Genomic DNA, 19,632 nt, shown 5'->3' with positions numbered 1-19,632 from the left:
AGGATTCCCAGCCTGACGGGGAATATTCATGAGCATGTGAATCCATGCCAGACCCATGCTGGAGAACAACAGTTACAGCTAAGTACTTCATGAAAGTAAAAAAATGTGCAGTCTTATTTCAAAGCCCACAAACTGGGTGAGAAAAAGCACTTCTCGAACTTGATGTGCATAGAGTGATTGTTTTAAATCCATGCACAACACCAGTCACCTCTTTTTGTGTTTTGCAACATGAAGGGAGAGGCGCCTAGTCACTAAATCTACCATTGCAAGTTTGATCCTAGGCTGCGTTCAACTTTCCTACACTTTCTTTAGGACTGAAATGAAGGTTTGTGCTCCACAAAACATGAAGTACAGTGCAATTCTCCCTTTGTTTGCAAATGCCCCATTGGGGGCATAATGCAAATGTGCTTCTCACACAACACTATCACATTTGCAACTGTTCAGTCAGCTCCCTAGTTTATGCAAAGCACGTGAATCTTTACAGATTCAGAAGCCTCAGAAGGTGGGCAGTAATATATATATATATATATATAATTTGTGGTATCTGCTTAGATCACATGCTTTGCATAGGCTGACATTTAGTGGATGCTGCAAGTACTCCAGTTTTTGAAAATCGAAAAGGGACGTTGTCCGGGCATGCCAATAATACTATCTCCAGTGTGACGTCCACTGTACCCATGGTCTTTCACAAGTCGAGGTCCCTCAGATTGTTTTTTTTCCACCATCGTAGACTGACTCCATTTCGCGGAGTTCTCCTTTCGGCATAACACCATTGATTTATACTAATTAGAATTAGTTTCTCTTCCTATCCTTTGTATTTCCATCACTGACTATCAATACCATCAGACAGCAGTGAAGAAGACGGCCGTCAAGGAACATTGACTTATCTGTCTGGCCTTGGAGGGCCGCTTTGGGATTCGGCCCACACAGTAAGGAGGGGGGGGGGACATTTGAGAATGTATTTTTCCCCTTTTTGTACATTATTCTCGCCTAACTGCCGTTTCCTTTCATTATGGATAGAACCCCTTTCAAGTTCTACCTGAATTTCAACAAAAAATTCCCTTGGGTTGACAAGCACCTGGTGTGCAACATGTCTCTCTGGGGATCTTGTTTAAGGTACCTGTCGAGTCTGTAAGCTCTTTAAACTCAAGACGCTAAAGGACCGTTTAACGAAGCGCTTGGCCCACCACGCCATGCAGGCCGAAGCCACCATGGATGTGGAGGGGACATTCAGCGGTTTGCGACAACAAAGGCGACGGGGATACTTCAGTTTCCCAAGTGCTAGCCCCTGACCCCAACAGACAGACCGGCGGTCCTGTTATGGGAACGACCCTTGGCGGAACCAGCGCTCAGACACTCTCACTAAGCACACAGCCAAGGGCTGAGACTCGACGTGCACTTTGACTAAGAGCCACACAACATCTAGTGAGAGGTCCACAAGTTCTGTCCTCTGGGCACCCGAGGTCCTGATCGTTCCATGACAGGGCCGACTGTCGCAAGACAGCACAGGCGTTGTGCCTAAAACCATTGCCCGAACGTCACACGTTGGCTGACGAGACGTTGGGTCACTCCACGGCCAAAGTGCGACATGCCCCGTCGAAATTGGCAGAGATTTCGAAAGTCGGGCTTAGCCCATCTAATCGGAAATCAAATTGTCCCGAAAGGCCTATGTAGGGGGAAGGAGTCCAAGAAACAATTTTCAAGAGGAAAGGTCCCATTCACCATCCAGAGAAAGGGATTTGCATCCAAGGGAAAGGGATTTGAATCAGTCGCGCCTCAAGATCAGGGTCACTCCCTATGTCCAGCCCAAGCTCTGCCCAATGGATTTGTCAGGACATGGATAAAGTAATGAGGAGGATGACCTTTATAGCAAACTTTTTTTAAAAAAAGAACCCAGATTGTTTTCAAAGCATGCTAAACACCCTACCCACAACAGCTGTCTCTAGTTGTCAGGCCCCTGTTGATGCCACTACTTCTGAGCCCCCTTCCAAAAGGTCTTGTCCCGATACCCTGGCTATCGCATCCCAGCTGGACTCCAGTCATTGACCTGTATGACCCGGATACAGATACTGAGGACCTCTATGTAACTCAGGAGGCCACAGATCCATACTATGGGGATTATGATGAGCTGGACATGTATAACATTGACTCTCCCGTCACCCAGGATCCTCCAGTGGTCGATTTGCCTATAGATAACCAGCCACTACAAAACGACATGCTCATCAAGGCAGCTGAGCACTTCCAGATAAACACTCAACAAGACAAAGACTTTGTTGACATTTTAGGGGATAAAAAGGCTGCCACACAGTTTGTTCCCATCCTTCAGTCTATCCAGCGTAGGATACAGCCCTCTCTGGAAACGCCTAACCAAACGCGGCAGTTAATCCCCGCATTGAGAACCTCTTCCGCCCTGCACCCACAGACCCCCTCTATATTAGGGGACAGCTCAAACCTGATTCTCTTGTAGTAACAACAAGGAAGAGCAGGAACACCCCTAGCCTCTTCGAGGCACCTCTGGGCAAGGAGAGTAAGAAGCTGTACACAATGGGGCGGAACCTGGCCTCTTCAGCTGCCTTTCAAGCGAGGATCGCTAATAATACCACACTGCTAGCGAGTTATAACTGCCGTAAGTGGGATGAGGTGTCAGCTTTATTATCCTCAGCTCCTGAACCACTTAAGACACAATTGGCCCTGGTGGCTGCAGAAGGCAGGGCAGTTTCAAGCTTCATTCTAAAGAGTCATCTTGACGCCACAGATACTTCGGGCTGAATTATTGCCGAGGGTACAATTATTAACTCATGCTTGGCTACGCCAGTCCGGCTTCAAGCAAGAGACGCAAGCCACGCTTCTTAATATACCCGTTGAGCCCAACGTCCTCTTTGGAAAGGCTGTTGAAGATGCCTTAAACTTCAAAGGAGGAATATGACACACTAAAGTCACTGGGCCAGCTAACCTATAAACCCACTGGCCAAAGAGGCAATAATATTAATTTTTTTGCTTTCGCAGACAAAATTCACAAAGAGGTTCAGGCTACATTCAGCATCAGGGTGCATCCTGGGGTAACAACCAAGGCCAAACCTCACAAGGTTACCAAATGGGACAGCGTCGATCCCGCGGCTGGGGGGCGGGGGGGTCCTCTTCATCTAGAGGTGGGGCCACACCTCCAAAGCAGTGACGCCACACCTCCAAAGCAGTGACTACCCGCTTTAGGTGCCCTCCCATGCCTCTCCAGTAGGAGGGCATATTTCAAACTTCACCCAAGCATGGTCCATCAGACCATGAATGACCTCAGACAAGTGAGTGCTTTCTACCGTGGCGAGCGGTTATTGCATAGAGCTGCTGTAACGACCCTCCCACCATTCTCTGCAACAAAGATCCACCACAAAGGAAGAACGACGCATACTCCTGGAAGAGGTGAAAGCGCTGCTGTTAAGGGACACCGTCTAAATCGTCCCGCCGAACCAGGTAACTAATCAACGTACATCCCTGTGCCAAAAAAAGATCTAACAATGCGCCCATTATTAGATCTGCACCCTGCAAACACCTATGTCAAGCCACAAACGTTCTGCTTGACAACGCTACAGGAAGTAATCCAACTGCTTAAGTGAGGGGGCTACATGACAACCTTGGATACGAAAGATGCCCATTTTCATATTTCAATGTTCCCAGCGCAAAGAAAGTTCTTACCTTTCAAGATCGTAAACCAGCACTACCAGTTCAAGGTGCTACACTTCGGCATAGCATCCGCTACAAGGGTATTCACCAAGGTACTTGCGGTGGTGGCAGCACACCTGCGCAGGGAAGCAATCTCAGTGTACCTATTACCTGGACGACTGGCTGATCATGGGGAAACACCCCAAATCTGCAAGCAAAATACCCAAAGAATGATCAACCTTCTTTTCCTATTGGGCTTCTCGATAAATGAAAGTCAAGCCTGGTACCAAACAGTTCCTAGGAGCCGTCATAAAAACAGAGGAAGGGTTAGTCTTTCCATCAAAACATACTGCTGCAAATACCGCAGTAGCCAGCCGGTCACCAGATATGCTTACGCAAAGCTACGAGTTTTCTCGGCAAGATGTCATCTTGCATTTACCTGGTCCCACACGCAAGATTGCGCATGGGATGTGTACAAGCTCTACGCTGGTAGACAAGAGAACCTGTTTAAGGGGAAAACCCTCCCACAACCCGGCGGTGCAAGCAGTAGTTACAACAGACTCATCACTCTGCTGTTGGGGGGTTGGGGGGCATCACCTTCATCTCACAGCACATGGTCTGTGGACTAATCACAGCACAGGGCCACATTAACTTGCTGGAACTTCTAGCAGTATTCAAAGCACTGCAAGCCTTTGAGGCGCACCTGACAAAGGTGTTGGTACAGATTCTCACAGACAGCATCTCTGCAATGTTCTATATCAACAAGCAGGGGGGCACACATTCTCAAAATGTGTCCAGGCTAGCACAGAAAATATGAAAAATGGGCACTCAAACGGGGATGTTCCTGACTTCACAACCTGTTCCAGGAGAACTCAACACCCCAGCGGACTCGCTAAGCAGCGATCCTCTACCAGAAGATCACGAGTGGTGGCTCGACAGAAATGTTGTAGATCACATTTTCTCAGTGGGGTTACCCCACGCTGGACTTGTTCACTGCAAGCGAAAACAAGCAATGACCAGACTTCACATCCAGGTTTTCCCAACCAGACTCCAAGAGGAACGCCCTATGGATGAGTTGATCAGGGAAATGTGCCTATGCTCCCGCCCCCTGTACTCCACTAATGAGCAGAGTGGTGAACAAGATTCGCAGGGAACCGATGACGTTAATTCTAGTTGCTCCATGATGAGGATGGACCTGTCTGCTGCCTTTGATCTGGTTGATCATGACAGGCTGGCGGACAGTCTGAGTGAGGTTGGCAACTGGGTCAGATCTTTTCTTGGACCAAAGAGAGCCAAAGTAGCTAGGGGGGCCTTTAAGTCTCAAGGTCCTCCTTTGTTGTTGTGTCCCACACGGATCCATTGTGCCCCCCCACTGCTCTACACCTTCTATTCTAAGCCTCTTTTCGATCAGCTCTTCGATATCATGGGTCTCAAATATGCAAATTATGCTGACACCCAGATCAGCCTGGAATTGTCGGGCTCTTATGAGGCAGATTCACGATTGGTTGGTGGGGTCTTGGATGCCATTAAAACAGTTTTTAATCCTCGGCAGCACAGCTAAGCTTAAGACATTGGGCCATCAGTATGAGGCCTTCTTGATTGGTGGGGCTAGTGTTCAGGTTTCTAGCCATGTTATAACCTTGGGTGTGATCTTTGATTGTAATCTTGACTTCAAGAAACCTGTTTCCTACTTTGCCTCTAAATGTACTGTAGTGGGGGAGCCAAGTACCTCTACTGGAAGTCCCGCCCCCATTTTGCCTATACGTTGGCAACCAGAAATTGCGACATGCGCACACCAGTGATGGTACATATACCATGAAGAGTCCTTGAAACAAGATATCCATTGAGAAAACCCTATATGATGTATCAGCGAAGAAATTGGTCTTCAGAAGGAAATTTCCAGAAGAAGTGTTTAGAGGAGTGAAAGAAGACTGGTGAGGTTACATGAAGCAGAAATGACGTTCCCAGTAGAGATGTCAATGAAGAGTGCATAGATGGTATAGAATCTGATGGAGAGGGAAAGAATTGAGCAACATTTCATGAGCAAAATGATTGCACGTTCGGAGAAGCACTGAAGAAAATGCAAAGGCGTTTTAAGATTGTACAGATGCAGTAACGCAAGTAGACTAATCCTAAGGCTGGCTATGCGTAGTGAATAGACTGCAGGTGGTGATATATAATCAATCACGACGCATTTTAGCAAACTTGGACCCCATGAATAGAAGGGCTGAAAGTATGGCGCAGTAGAATAAAACAGCTGATGGCGAAGGAAGATTCGAGAAGGCTCGTCTGGCCCAGTGTCGAGAGTTGGGGCCCCAAGAACCTGGTTATCTATTTGAGGTGATACAATGGACGTGAGATGCAAGACAGGCTCCTGTTGAAGTGTAATGGGGAAAAACACTAGAAGTGCCAGGTTTTAGTCATTTAATAGTATTAAATACAATGAAGGAGCTCAAAACGTGGTCTCCCGTCACATCGTCAGATGAAAATAGACTTTGGGCAAGCTACATTGAGACCAGAAGATAAGGCCATGCTCACACTCCTTATGATTCTCGGGCAGAGTGATCCTTTGCAAGGCCAAGTTCAAAGGACTAATTAAATGGCAGACCGTAGGAGTGATGATGGCTGTTGGGCTAATTGGGTGGGGAGGCGTGACCAAACCAACCCTCCAGCACTTGAGGTACCAGCTTGCATGCTGCTAGCGAGTGAAATATTCCAGAAGGGTACAAGCGTGCCAACCAATTGTAGAGGGCCACGTTGAAAGCCAATGAAGCGTTGTATATTTTCATGACACAGAACATGACTTGCACTAGGGGTGGGGCATAGCTGTCCACCTGACCTGAGACCCAATCACAGTTCAGTCCCCCATAGGTTTACGTAGATGTTCCCTTTAAGCCCATCACAAACCCTAGTAGGTGTTCTTATTTTGCCACAGAGTACGTCAGTGATGACACATTTTTACTACACATGTAATTTTTTATGAAATGTTTTGAGAACTCTTGAGAGAGAATACTTATGCGGCATCCGTTGATGTCCACTGTACTCCCTGTTTTAAACAATTGCAATTAAATAGTTGTTTTGCCAACTTCCTGAGTCGGTCCGATTATTGATGTTAGAGTAAGATCTGCATCCCCATCCATCTCAGATACTGTTACCTCGTCTTAAGGTCCTAAGGGTTCAGTACTTATGACTCATTTGTTGCAGATTCAGCCATACTTGTCCAAAGGAAATAGGGCTCTGATTGCCACTGCGACTATTCATTCTAGGCTTGATTACTCCAATGGGCTCCTGGTTGGCACCACACAAGTAAACGAAAAAAAAAAGTGCAAATCATCCAGAATTGGGCTGTGAGAGCTGTAGGTTGCATCAGACGTAGAGATCATGTCTCTGATTCCCGGAGGAAACTACATTGGCTGCCGGTCCAGCAAAGGATTCACTTTAAAGCATCCTGCTTGGTGTACAAATTCCTTGCAGGTATTGCTCCTATTTACCTTACATCACGGGTCAGAAGATTGCCTTACCGGTGTACTCGGCAGTTGAATAACCCCTAATCTACTCTTGCAACCACGCATCATGGTGGAAGATCCCTGTCATTAAGGCATTAATGAAGGAAGTAAATAGACTCCACCTTCCTATATCAAACCCACCGCCAGGCTGGGACCTCAACGTAGTACTTGCAAAACTCATTGGAGCTCCCTTTGAGCCTATGCATAAGTCGAGCCTTAAATGCCTCACGTATAAAACGGTTTTCTTGGTGGCTATCACCTCCGTAAGGGGGAGTCGGTGAACTTCAAGCATTGTCAGTGCAAGACCCTTTCTTCGTTTGTTAAGGACGCTTGGGTGATCCCACTGCTCAAACCATCCCTAGACCCTACCTACTAACTTCCGACCTATCACCACAGTACCATTTTTGCTTGATTTTAGATCGTGCAGCATACCTTCAGATCCAAGATTACTTGGAATCTAACAATCTGCAAGGTCTACAACAATCCGGATTTCGTCCCAGACACGGGACGGAAACTGCTTTAATAGACCTAAAAACCCAAATTGAGGTATTGAAGGACAAGGGTAAACTAGCAATGCTACTACTCCTCGACCTCTCTGCCGCATTTGATTTGGTCAACCACCAGATCCTATGCAGGCACCTCCACTCTGCTGCCAACTTCTCGTCCTCTGCTGCGGCCTGGATCAATTCCTTTTTGAGCAACAGATCCATGAGGATCTTTGCCCCATCCGCAGCTGCGGAGCCCTCCCCTATTCACTGCGGCGTACCTCAGGGATCTTGCGTGTCAACTACACTTTATAACATTTTCACGAAACCACTCTTTGATGTGCTTGACTATCTGGGTGTCTCATACACCAACTATGCGGATGACACCCAGATACTCATTCCCATCAACGGTGATTATCTAGCTGACACCAAGGCCCTTAACGACATTTACCTTGTCATCCAAGCCTGGATGGCCCAATACCAGTTATGCCTAAATGACGACAAGACGGAGCTCCTCATCCTGGGCACCTCAACGCCTGAGCAAACTAGAGCTGTCCTATCAGTCATTTACCATAGACGGTAATACCATACGAGTCTCGAAAGATACCAAAATGTTAGGTTTTTACCTTGACGCCACCCTATCCTTATCTCGACAAATAAATGCAGTCAGATCTGCCTCTGCATACACGTGTAAACTTGTTGCAGCTTGCAGACCGTTCCTTACCACCCCTAACAGTGTCACACTTGCTAGAACTCTCATTATGGCCAAAATTGATTATTGTAGTGCTCTTTACTTAGGTACTAGCCAAGAGAACCTGAATTAACTCCAAACAACACAGAAAAATGCCATTCGAGCTGCCCTAAACATCCCCCGCAACCACCACATTTCAGAATCCAGACCCAACCTAAAGTGGCTACCTGTCAAGCAGAGAATCTCACTAAAACACTTGCCCTCACGCACAAATGCTTGGCTAACAAGGCCCCTATCTACCTCTGCAGTCGGCTGTCTCGCCACTCGACCTCTAAGAACTGCCCAGACCCACTGTCTATCGGTCCCTAGGTTTAAACTTCAAAAAGCGAGGGGCACCAGCTTCCCTGTCCTAGCCTCTAAGCTATGGAACTCCCTCCCCGCTACAATCAGAGCAGAAGACCCATTGAACACATTCAAGGCCAAAACCAAATCTTGGCTTTTTGACCAGCACTAAGACATGCTCTGCGCCCTTGATTTACATACTCTGGCCCGCTGACCTCAGTTACTATTCTCTGTACACCCTAGGGGTATATCTACTGTTAAGCATAGCAGCATTGTAATTACTGTAATGTTTGTAGATAGAAACACTGTTAGTATTCTTTTAATGTAATCTTTATGTCTGTATATATGCATTATTGTAAATTTGTACAAATTGCGCCCTGTTGCCTCCGGGCCTAATGGCTTGCGCGTTATAAATAAACAAATACAAATCCACAAAGATAACTTGGTTTTAAGAATGCACCCTAGGTTTTCACGTAAGTGCTACCGGCCTTCTTTCAGAACAAGCTCATCTGAGAAAAAACTCCATACACTAGATGTAAGGACCGGGGTCCTTTACTATGTAAACAAGACCAGACTGCTCAGAAAAACAGTCCAACTGTTTGTCGCCGTAGCACCAGGTAGAAAAGGAGACCGCTGCCATCCCCAGGTGTATAGTCGGGTGCATACAGCTCTGTTACTCTTTATCAAGCACAACACTGCCTTTCCCACCAAGAGCTCACTCCACTAGCGGGACAGGAGCTACTCTGGCTTTTATCGCAAACACCCATTTGCAAAGCAGCTACATGGAGCTCAGTACATACTTTCACTCAGCAGTACTGCATTGACACACACTCTGAAGCAGATTCTCAGGCGGGACAAGCGCTTCCTTCTCACAACCCACTACCTTCTCCAAACACTGCTTGCTAATCTATACATTGCATGTCCTCTAAGCAGATTCCGCAAGCCTCAAAACGGATACATTACTCGCCGTAATCGTATTTCTGATGCTTGTATCTGCTTAGATTCACATGCGCCCACCCTGCTTCCCCTTGGAGTAGAAGGTGCATAGATGTTTTTCTGGGCTTTATCTGATAGATATCTGCTTTACTACACCTGTACTCTGCTGTACTCTCGCAACACTTCATGCAACCTCAAGTCAGAAACAAAACATTCGAATGGATTGTGTCCCTCCCACGTATTCCTCATCTTCGATATATCCTTACCTTTAGGTTTCGTCTCGGGAAATGTTTCCTCTCTCCAGCAGAGGGCGCTCCACTCGAGGCGGCGATGTTGATGTCTCTCAGGGGCCTCCGTCGATGTCCCTCGGCGGCCTCCGTCGAGCACCAACGTCATCCATTGTATAAAGGCATCAAGCGCGCCCGTTGGCTTCAGTTCCGTTTTTCTGTTAGCTTCGCTTCGGATCAAGATAAAACTGCGCTTCAGTCGCAGCGAATTGTCATCTTCTTTGAACCCGTCTACTCCGAAAACTGATTTTAAGAAATGCCTAAGGTGTAGAAGGAAAAATGTCGCTGACTGACTCTCATCGTAACTGCCTCTGGTGCCTCGGGTCCGAACATCGAATCGATGACTGCGGTTCTTGTCAATCTATGACTCCCAAGGCCTTGAAAGAAAGACGAGGTAAACTGGCGGTGAAGGAGTAATCCTTGAAGTTTTCTTTGAGAGGGAAGAAAGACTTGGCTGAGTCTTTGGCGAAACGCCATAAAAAATCCAGATCGAGGAGTAGATCAAGGAAGTCCTCTTCTTCGTCCAAAAAAGCGAAGAAAAGACGACACCGATCTCCCTCTTCTTCTTCCTCGACTACATCGGAGGAAGTTATTACTTGTCCAACAAAACATGAAAAAGTGGGAAGCAATTAGAGCATCAATGAATAACATTTTTGAGAATGCGGCCCAGACCCCCTCAAAAATGTCTGTTGAAGATCATGCCTCTACGCACAAAAAAAGTGACAGAGGAAGGTCTAAAACTAGGAAATCCGACAAATTGTCGAGGGTGTCGTCTAGGGACTCTTCCCAAACACCTAAAAAGAAAAGCCTTTCAGTGCATAAACATTAGGCAGACATTAAGAAAAAGACTTTAGACGTTGATACGTCATTAAGAACCTTGACGAAAACATCTTTGAAGCCTCTGTCGAAGGCTGTCGAGTATAAGGGGTCGACGACCCAGCCGAAAAGTTCCATTGAGTACTTTATCAATGTCCTCGAAGACTCTTTTGATGGCGTTGATTGCCTCGAAGATTCCTTCGACAGCATTCGTAGCGCCTTCGAAAACATCGAAGAATGCCTCTATAACATCGAAGGTAACGGCCACGACTTCGACGTTTCTGTCGACGTCGACACCAATTAGAGGCGTGAAACCTATTCCTGAGAAAGTATTTCACCCAGAAAGCAGACAAGATGTTTTCCAAACTGTCATCTGTATATGGAGAAATGTCTTCAGGAAATGAGGAGGATGAAGAAGATGAACCTGAAGTTTCATCAGCAGGGGTAAAATATGGTGCAAGGGAGGTCCCTGAGGAATTAATTGATCCTCAATCAAAAATGCAACACCTGTATGAATGTTTACAGTCTGCAAGTGGACTAGATGCGTCCCCTGAATATGAATTTGAAAAACCAGATCCAGCAGAACATGCTGATTTGGGCTATAGAAAACTTCAGAACAAAGTAAGAGTTTATGGGATGGGTTAGGAACTCGCCTGTATACCAGGATGATGATATGACAGATACTTTGTCAGGAGGTCCTCAACCAGATCCCATACTTCCCTTTCATATTGCCCTGCAAAGGAGAGTAAATGCTGCTTGGGGAAAAACCTGAATCCATTCCAGCAGTGAATAAAAAATGTGGCAAAATACAGACCTTGTAACTCTGATCCACAGTATTTGAGTAAGCATCCATCTCCTGAGAGTCTGGTAGTTCAGGCAGCCACATCAACAAAAAATGCTGCATACCCTACAATTCCCCCTATTAGGGATGACAAAAAGATTAATGCATGGTCGAAAAAGGTTTTTACATCAGGGAGCATGGCTCTAAAATCCACAAATGTATCTTGCTCTGTGTCTATATTCACTTATACTCTGTGGGACTGCATGTCAGTGGCAGCTCAACACATCCCGGAAGGAGAGGAACGTGATGGTTTCGTGTCCATAATTAAGGATGGCAAGGAGGCTTCGGGAGAAGGTCTTCAAGCAGGTGTGGACACTGCTGACAGTATCGGCAGGTCCATGGCGTCTAGCGCAGTACTACGCAGATTTGCGTGGCTAAGGAAGTCAGGTTTCACACCAGATGTTCAATCTAGACTTCTTAATTTGCCATTTGATGGCTCGAGGTTGTTTGGCAGCAAGGTGGATGAAAGTTTGGAGAAGCTGCAGACCTCCAAGGCAGCGAGCGGCAAAGTCGCTCAGTGCTGCTATAAGACAACCTCAGCAACGCCCCTACACAGGCTCATCTTCCTGGAGGGGGTCGTCCCTTTAGTTTTTACTCCTCATTTGGGAGAGGAAGGGGACAGGCCAGTCAGAGGGCAAAAGAAATTTCCTCGGGGCGAGGAAGAGGTGCTAGATCTGCCCCAGCAGCGGCATCTGTCCCTTCAGCCGCTGCTGGAGCTGCTGCAAAACCACTCTGAGGTTTTGACTCCCAAGACGCCAGTGGGAGGCAGGATCTCACAGCATCTGAAAGAATGGCGGGGCATTACTTTAGATGCTTGGGCGCTGGAAACAGTATCCCAAGGTTACTGCCTTCCCTTTCTAAAGAAACCTCAATCACCCACCGGAATACAACTCTACCAAAAATCCAGACACGCTCCTGTTGCAGGAAGTTTTTACCCTGCTACAGAAAGGTGCAATAGAACATGTACCTGTAGCGAAAGGAACAAGGGTTGGTATTCCCCATATTTCCTCATTCCAAAGGACAGAGGACTGAGACCCATCTTGGACTTGAGAAGCTTGAACAAGTTCCTCAGGAAGGACACGTTCAAGATGGTCACTCTTTCTGAGATCCTTCAGGCTCTCCAAATTCAAGACTGGTTGGTATCTTGGACCTTCAGGATGCTTACTTTCATGTGCCAATCCATCTCAAGCACAGAGTACCTGAGGTTCGCGATTGGCAATTCTCACTATCAGTTTCGAGTTCTGCCATTCAGGTTGACCTGCGGCCCAAGAGTTTTCACCAAGTTGATGGCCGTAGTGGCAGCGAGTCTCAGAAGAGGGGGGATTCATGTCTACCCCTATTTGGGCGACTGGATTATCAGGGCATATTCCCCAGAACAAGCCCAGGACCATCTATCCAAGACTTGCCATTTCCTTCACAAACCAGGGTTTTCTCTGAATTTAAAAAAGTAAAACATGATTCCATCACAGAAACTCCAGTCCATAGGAGCAGTCTTGGATACTTGTTCGGGCAAAGCCTCGCCTCCCAAAGAGAGAGCTCACCACATTCTGCAGATGGTAACAAAATTCCAGAATGCCCAGTATCTACCGGCCTTCGACATTCTCAGGTTGCTCGGTCTCATGGCATCCTGCATTTTTCTGGTGCCAGAGGCCAGATTGAGAATCAGATATCTTCAATGGGCTCTCAGGACTCAATGGTCCCAGTTCTCATGGGAAATGTCAGATCTTTTACAAGTTCCAACCAGGTTGGCACAGGATCTACAATGGTGGACTTGCAGACAGCACATCTTCAGAGGGCAATCTTTTTGGCAACCATTGCCGGAGATAACAGTAGTGATGGACGCCTCGCTTACGGGATGGGGAGCTCACACCAACGGGTTGACATCTGCGGTCGTTGGTCTCCATCGGAGTCCAAACTACATATCAACCTATTGGAGGTGAGGGCAATCAGACTAGCACTGAAGGCCTTCCTGTCATCTGTACGGGGAAAGAATGTCCTGATGACGGACAACACAGTGGCCATGTACTACCTCAACAAGAGAGGTGGTGTAGGGTCACTACAACTGTGCAGAGAGGCAATGTAGCTCTGGTTCTGGGCAATACAAGAAGGGATCTCTATCTGCCATTCACCTAGCAGGAGAGCAAAACACAACGGCGGACGCTCTGAGCAGGCAGAGCCGTCTCCCACAAGTGGGAGTTAGCTCAGGAAGTCCTTCTGGAGATCTTCACCCTTTGGGGAACCCCTCAAGTGGATCTGTTCGCGACCAGTGTCAACAGGAAATGCGAACTGTTTTGCTCAAGGGAATTTCCCCCGAGAGGAGCTCTAGGAGACGCATTCGTAGTGGACTGGGAGTTTCCACTGCTATACGCGTTTCCTCCAGTCCCTGTGATCCCTCAAGTAATCGGGAGGTTGAGAAGTTCGGGAAAACCATGATCATAATTGCCCCGGATTGGGCCAGGAGAACTTGGTACACGGACCTTCTAGACATGTCCATCTGCCCTCCAATAGGTCTTCCAAAAAGAGAGGATCTTCTCTCGCAAGAGGGAGGTCATGTACTCCATCCAGAGGTCAACATACTCAACCTTCACGCATGGCTTCTGAGAGGTTGAGATACAAGGATTGGGACCTTCCGGATGATGTTATGGAGATCTTGCTTTCGGCCAGAAGGCCAGCAACAAAATCTTTGTACCAGTGTCGTTGGAACAAGTTCAGTAACTGGTGCAGGGATAATAATGTAGCTCCCTTTGAATGTGATATTCCAATGGTATTATCTTTTCTGTTACATTAAGCTAATCTGGTGCTCAGGTTAGGATGATAAAAGGATACGTAGCAGCGCTATCTGTCTTCAAGCGCTCGTCAGAAGAAAAATCTTATTTTAAGATACCTTTTTAATAATGCAATTTCTAAAAGGTTTAAACAATGTTTTTTCCACCAATACCTTTTCAAGTTCCTTTTGTGGGATTTAAATTTGGTACTGAAATTTCTGACCTATGCACCCTTTGAGCCTTTACATTCTTGCCCGTTAAGGCTTTTTACTCTAAAAACTATACTTCTAATTGCATTGACATCAGCCAGCAGAGTAAGTGAGTTGCAGGCACTTTCGAGTGGTCCTCCTCACACCATCTTTCAAAAAGATAAAGTTGTCCTTCAAGTCAAGCCCTCTTTTCTGCCAAAAATAGTTGACTTTCACCTGTCACAGAAAATATTTCTACCTACGTTCTATCCTCCTCACACAAGTAAGGAAGAGGAAAGACTACATAGGCTAGATCCTAGAAGGGCTCTTAGCTTTTATATATCTAGATTGTCAAAAATACATCAGTGTGACCAACTGTTTGTGGGATACACTGGTCGTAAGTTAGGACTACCTGTAACTAAACAAACATTATCAAGATGGATAATCCTAGCCATAACAGTTATAGGCTAGCTGGAAAAGATCCCCCTGAGGGCTCAAGAGCTCACTCAACTAGGGGCATGGCAACTTCAACAGCACTTAAAAGGGGTGTCCCTGTACGAGATAATTGTGCAGCAGCCACATGGTCATCCATGCATACTTTCATAAAACATTATGCTTTGGACTCAACTACCTCTCAAGGAGGTCTATTTGCCAAATCTGTCCACATTCAGTACATGACTAAAAAGATATCTGTACTCCCGCCTCCAATAGAAAACTCTTTTGGGAGTCTATCTGAGATGAGGAATACGTGGGAGGACACAATCTATTCGAAGAACAAGTTACTTACCAACTGTAACGTTCTTTCGATTGGATGTTCCTCCCACGTATTCCTCATCGACCCTCCCAACCTACCCTACAGTAAAGTTTGTGGTTTACACTCTGATTTCATTTGAGACTGGGGTCAAAAGAGGCATGCTTTTAACAATGGTCATGGACTCTGATATATGGAAAAAACAGAACTGAAGCCAATGGGCGCGCTCAAGGCGTTTTATACAATGGATGATGTTGGTGCTCGACGAAGGCCGCCGAGGGACATCGGTCGCCGCCTCGAGTGGAGCGCCCTCTGCCGGATGAGGAATACGTGGGAGGAACATCCAATCGAAAGAACGTTACAGTTGGTAAGTAACTTGTTCATCTGAGGGACCTAGACACGTTAAGGACCATGGGTACAGTGAACGTCACACTAGGGATAGTATTAGTGGCCCGCCCTGTCGACGGCCCTTTTCGAGTTTCTTAAACTGTAATGCTCTGCAGCTTCTACTAGATGTCGGCCTACATAGCATGTGAATCCAAGCGGATACAAGCATCAGAAATGATTATATATATATATATATATATATATATATATATATATATATATATATATATATATATATATATATATATATATATATATATATATATATATATATTGTTCACATCATCTCAGAAAAAGCATCAATCTGAGGATGTGTATGCATAAGGGGTCATGTGTATCTGTACATCTAGGGTGGGGATAGTGTGACGGGAATGTTCAGGTAAGCACCCTTTTACATTGGAAGGAAAACACGTGTATTGGTGGTGGTTTTTGAAAAGTACGAGTTCTCAACTGATTCACACCACAGAGTTGCTCTGGGTAAGTAATATCCACCATATAGTATTACTTGTGGTGGTGCTATTGATAGCGCTACTGTTGCAAAAACCCACCTGTGTTGCTGACAGTACTATCACTACATTATTCATGTGGCATCCCCTCCCACTTGATTGATAATTGTTTACCTTTTTGAAGGAATTCCACTCTAGGACACTATCTTAAATCTGTTTCTTTTCCCATTAAAGCCAGTGTGATTATGTTTGTTTGCAGTATGTCTAACCTCTTTTTGCTCCCATTCGCAGGTCATAGACATTTCGATGATCCTCGCAGAGGCAATCCGAAGAACGCATAATGGAGAATCTGTCTCTTACTTGTTCAGTCATGTACCCTTATAACCTTTGTAAAACCTGCCGCTTTCCCCAAGACTCTTTCAGCCTCCAACTATTGACTGCATATAATGAAGTTACCAAGACGATTCTGCTTGCTGCAGTTCAGCTCTTCATATTTCAAATGCTTATTGCTATGTCATTTTAGACATTCTGAAATCTTTGAAGAAGTAAAAATGTGTGGGAAGTAGTTCGGTTTGTACGCTCACCTACAGTTCCACTAGGGAACTCCCAGAAATGAGTCTTCATGCTTTTGGAGTGTGAAACGATTTCAACTTTAACTCGTATAAAGTTAACGTGCAATCAGTTTGACTGCTACAGTTTCTCTCAATGCAAGTAAGAAACAAGGGGGGAATAGTGCTACCTCTGTAGAGGTTATGAAATACAAAAATTGTAAACTTTTATATATTGTGTTTGTATACATCACGTTAATGCATGGATTGAGCAAATACTGACCAGGCTAAAGAAATAGGTTACTTTAGCAAGTTATGTTCTTTTTACAACTTCGTATGGTATTTTACCACACTGAATAATAGGGAATGCAAAATATGCCTTTAGGCACCTTTCTTGTGCTTTAACATTTTTATTTTATCCTGTTGGCAGTGCAGTTTTCTCACCTAGTAGACTATGATTGATTATTTTTGCTATATCTGGTCTGTGCAACTGGGTTAATTTATTTCCTTTAATTTGGTGATCCAATTCATACTGTGACCTTTTTAAGCACTGATCAAGAAGTGTTCTATATTACAGCAACAATTCTTTTATTTTCTGCTTTGTCCCTTGAACCTTTTCTCCTTGTATGTTTAGTAGAAGTGATACCCTCCACGCCTTTAAAAAAAAAAAAGCAAACCTACATTTTGAAAGCTTATCCTGTGTGTAGAAAGAAATGGTAACGTTTATGGTAGTGTCCTGGGCCCCATTTCCCTAGAAGCTTGACTACTCTGAGCCTGCAAACAGGGTGGGCTAGTGAGAGCACCACAAATCGAAGTTTTCTAAAAATATGAATGCAGTCACAAATAAGGAATGACCGGAAACCATTATTTGCCTTTCTTTTTTTGTTGACATTTGGTAAGAGATTGGTAAGCATCTTGGTGAGGTTTTTTTTTTTTTTTTTTTTTAAACAATGTCATTTTTCAAGCAGAACATTTTGGACGGAAGTGGAAACTGATGCCAATGGGGAATCTCTCCCGTAAACCAGCTAGCAGCCCAGCCCTGCATTATACTGATGTTGGGGTTAGACACGTGCATTGCCTGGTGCCACAGATGAGCCCAGTGGAGGTTAAAGAAGCAAGACTAGCTTCAGTGGAAAATACCCATTTTTATTACTTAGACCGAAAGTTTGAGTGTTCTCTTTTTGCTAATGAGTTCCAGCCACTGAGCTCAAGGTAGTCAAGATGGGACGACTGATTGCTGCAAATTGTATTTGATGTGAAGACTTGGTCTTTTCTGTATTGTTGTCCGAAACCACTAGCCTCTTTAAATTACCAACAATGTATCATCAATTTTAAAATGATTATTTTGGGGTAGTACAATATTAAACTGTTGGGTAGAATTTTAATGCAGAGAATTAAATTCAGTGGAATAAAGTCATGGGCAAATAAAAAGATCTCCCCTCCTTATAAAACGTCCCTTGTTGATGGCGATTGTGTATGGTCCTAATATGTGAAGAGTGTCTTTCAGTAAAATGACAGAAGCTATATCTAGTGTGTCAAATGCCATTTAATTGGATGATAGCCTAGCCATAACTGCATTTCTGGCTATATACGACATTCAAGGGTTTACACACTGTTGAGGGTGTTTCATCCGCAGTTGATGGTAAAGTTTGTTGGGGAATCACAGATGATCATGGATTGTTGCCTGAGCTGCTGCTACAGGTGTTTATGTTGCCTCTATTTTATTTTAGGACTATATACGTTTTGTCTCACACAGTCCAGCGTAATGAGTTAGCTTTCTTATGCTTTCTAGTTTTGCTAATGGCATTCATGTTAAAATATTTGTAAACTTTAGAAATCGGCACTAAAACACAGGGGGCACACTGAGAAAAGTGGCTTAGATTGGCAAACATGCATGTGCTCGTTCACTTTTTAATGTGCATTTAGAATTGAAGACATTTTCAGTAGTTTGCTCTGAATGTTCTCATCAAGCATAAGTTAGCTGCTCAGGAATTTGGGAGCAGTGCATTTTCTAGTGTATGAAGACAACTTGAGGAATATGGCAATACAAAGATGACCTAGTTTGGAGCCACAGGAGGGAAAATCAATGCACAGAGTTCAAGGGAAAGCAATGGGATGTTGTAGCTTTTTGTGTTTACAAGTCGTTTGATTGGCTTCTTAGCCAAAGGAGAATGTGAAGTGCTCGTGTCTGCATATTGTGAAATATATATTTTATGTGAATGTAGTTGCTGTCATTACAATAAAGATGCAGAATGTCTTTTCTATATACAAAGTGTGTGTCTCAATATAGTTTCATGCTTGAGCTTTCTGTGTGCATTCAAGCTTTTGCTTACAGAAGAACGGGTTGAATATAAGCACTTTTAAGAAGGTACAATTAATGCATGCTTAGACTAAAGACCTGTTATGCACCATTCTTTTGATCACAAAGTGGAGAGGGCTTTGTAGAAGAACCTGCCTGAGATGGCATAACTCAGTACTCTGTGGACGGATTGTAGAATTTTGCATTTTTGATTTTGAAAATCTTACATGAGGTACATCAAATTCTAACCCAAAGTATTATTGGCATTGAGGACTTTCCCTAGAGATCGAATTCAAATGCTTACAAGGAATGAGGGGGGGGGATGCTGTTGCGCACGACCAAGATGGCCGCATAGGGCCGAAGCTCTGTGCTGGGTTTATCCTGCTCATAACTGCTGACCAAACCCTGCTTCTGGAGCTGTGAGCCCATAGTGCAGTCGCTGGCCGGATTACATCCACAAACGTGTTGATTGCAGGGAGATACCATGGCTGGCTCTTGGAGGAACCCGTAGGCGAGCTCCAGGCAGGGCTCCCTTCCTGCAACTCGAGACCGCAGAACTGGTGGTCTGCTGGGGGAGCGGTGGCACCTGCCTGACACTTGGGCGAGCTGCCCACTCCTTGCCAGTGGCGACGCCTTGCTCAGCCCTCTGCTGGGTCCCGTGGGCGACCTCCTTGGTGTCAGCCCTGCCAC

General features: G+C 45.3%; 1 protein-coding gene across 2 annotated transcripts in view; it reads left to right on the top strand.

Moving 5' to 3' along the window:
- The window catches only part of PRPS1 (phosphoribosyl pyrophosphate synthetase 1), a 167,368-nt gene extending 148,453 nt beyond the window's left edge, over positions 1-18,915 (top strand). For both annotated transcript variants that reach the window (XM_069613046.1, XM_069613045.1), the window contains exon 7: positions 16,387-18,915. In XM_069613046.1, the coding sequence (XP_069469147.1) occupies positions 16,387-16,479 (93 nt within the window). In that variant the 3' untranslated portion in view covers positions 16,480-18,915. The remainder of the gene's footprint in view (positions 1-16,386) is intronic.
- Positions 18,916-19,632: the final 717 nt, after the last annotated feature.

This window comes from Ambystoma mexicanum, chromosome 5p (genome assembly GCF_040938575.1).
Source record: "Ambystoma mexicanum isolate Mex_15411 chromosome 5p, UKY_AmexF1_1, whole genome shotgun sequence".
Lineage (NCBI taxonomy): Eukaryota > Metazoa > Chordata > Amphibia > Caudata > Ambystomatidae > Ambystoma > Ambystoma mexicanum.
This window is presented reverse-complemented; position numbering and strand designations above follow the sequence as displayed.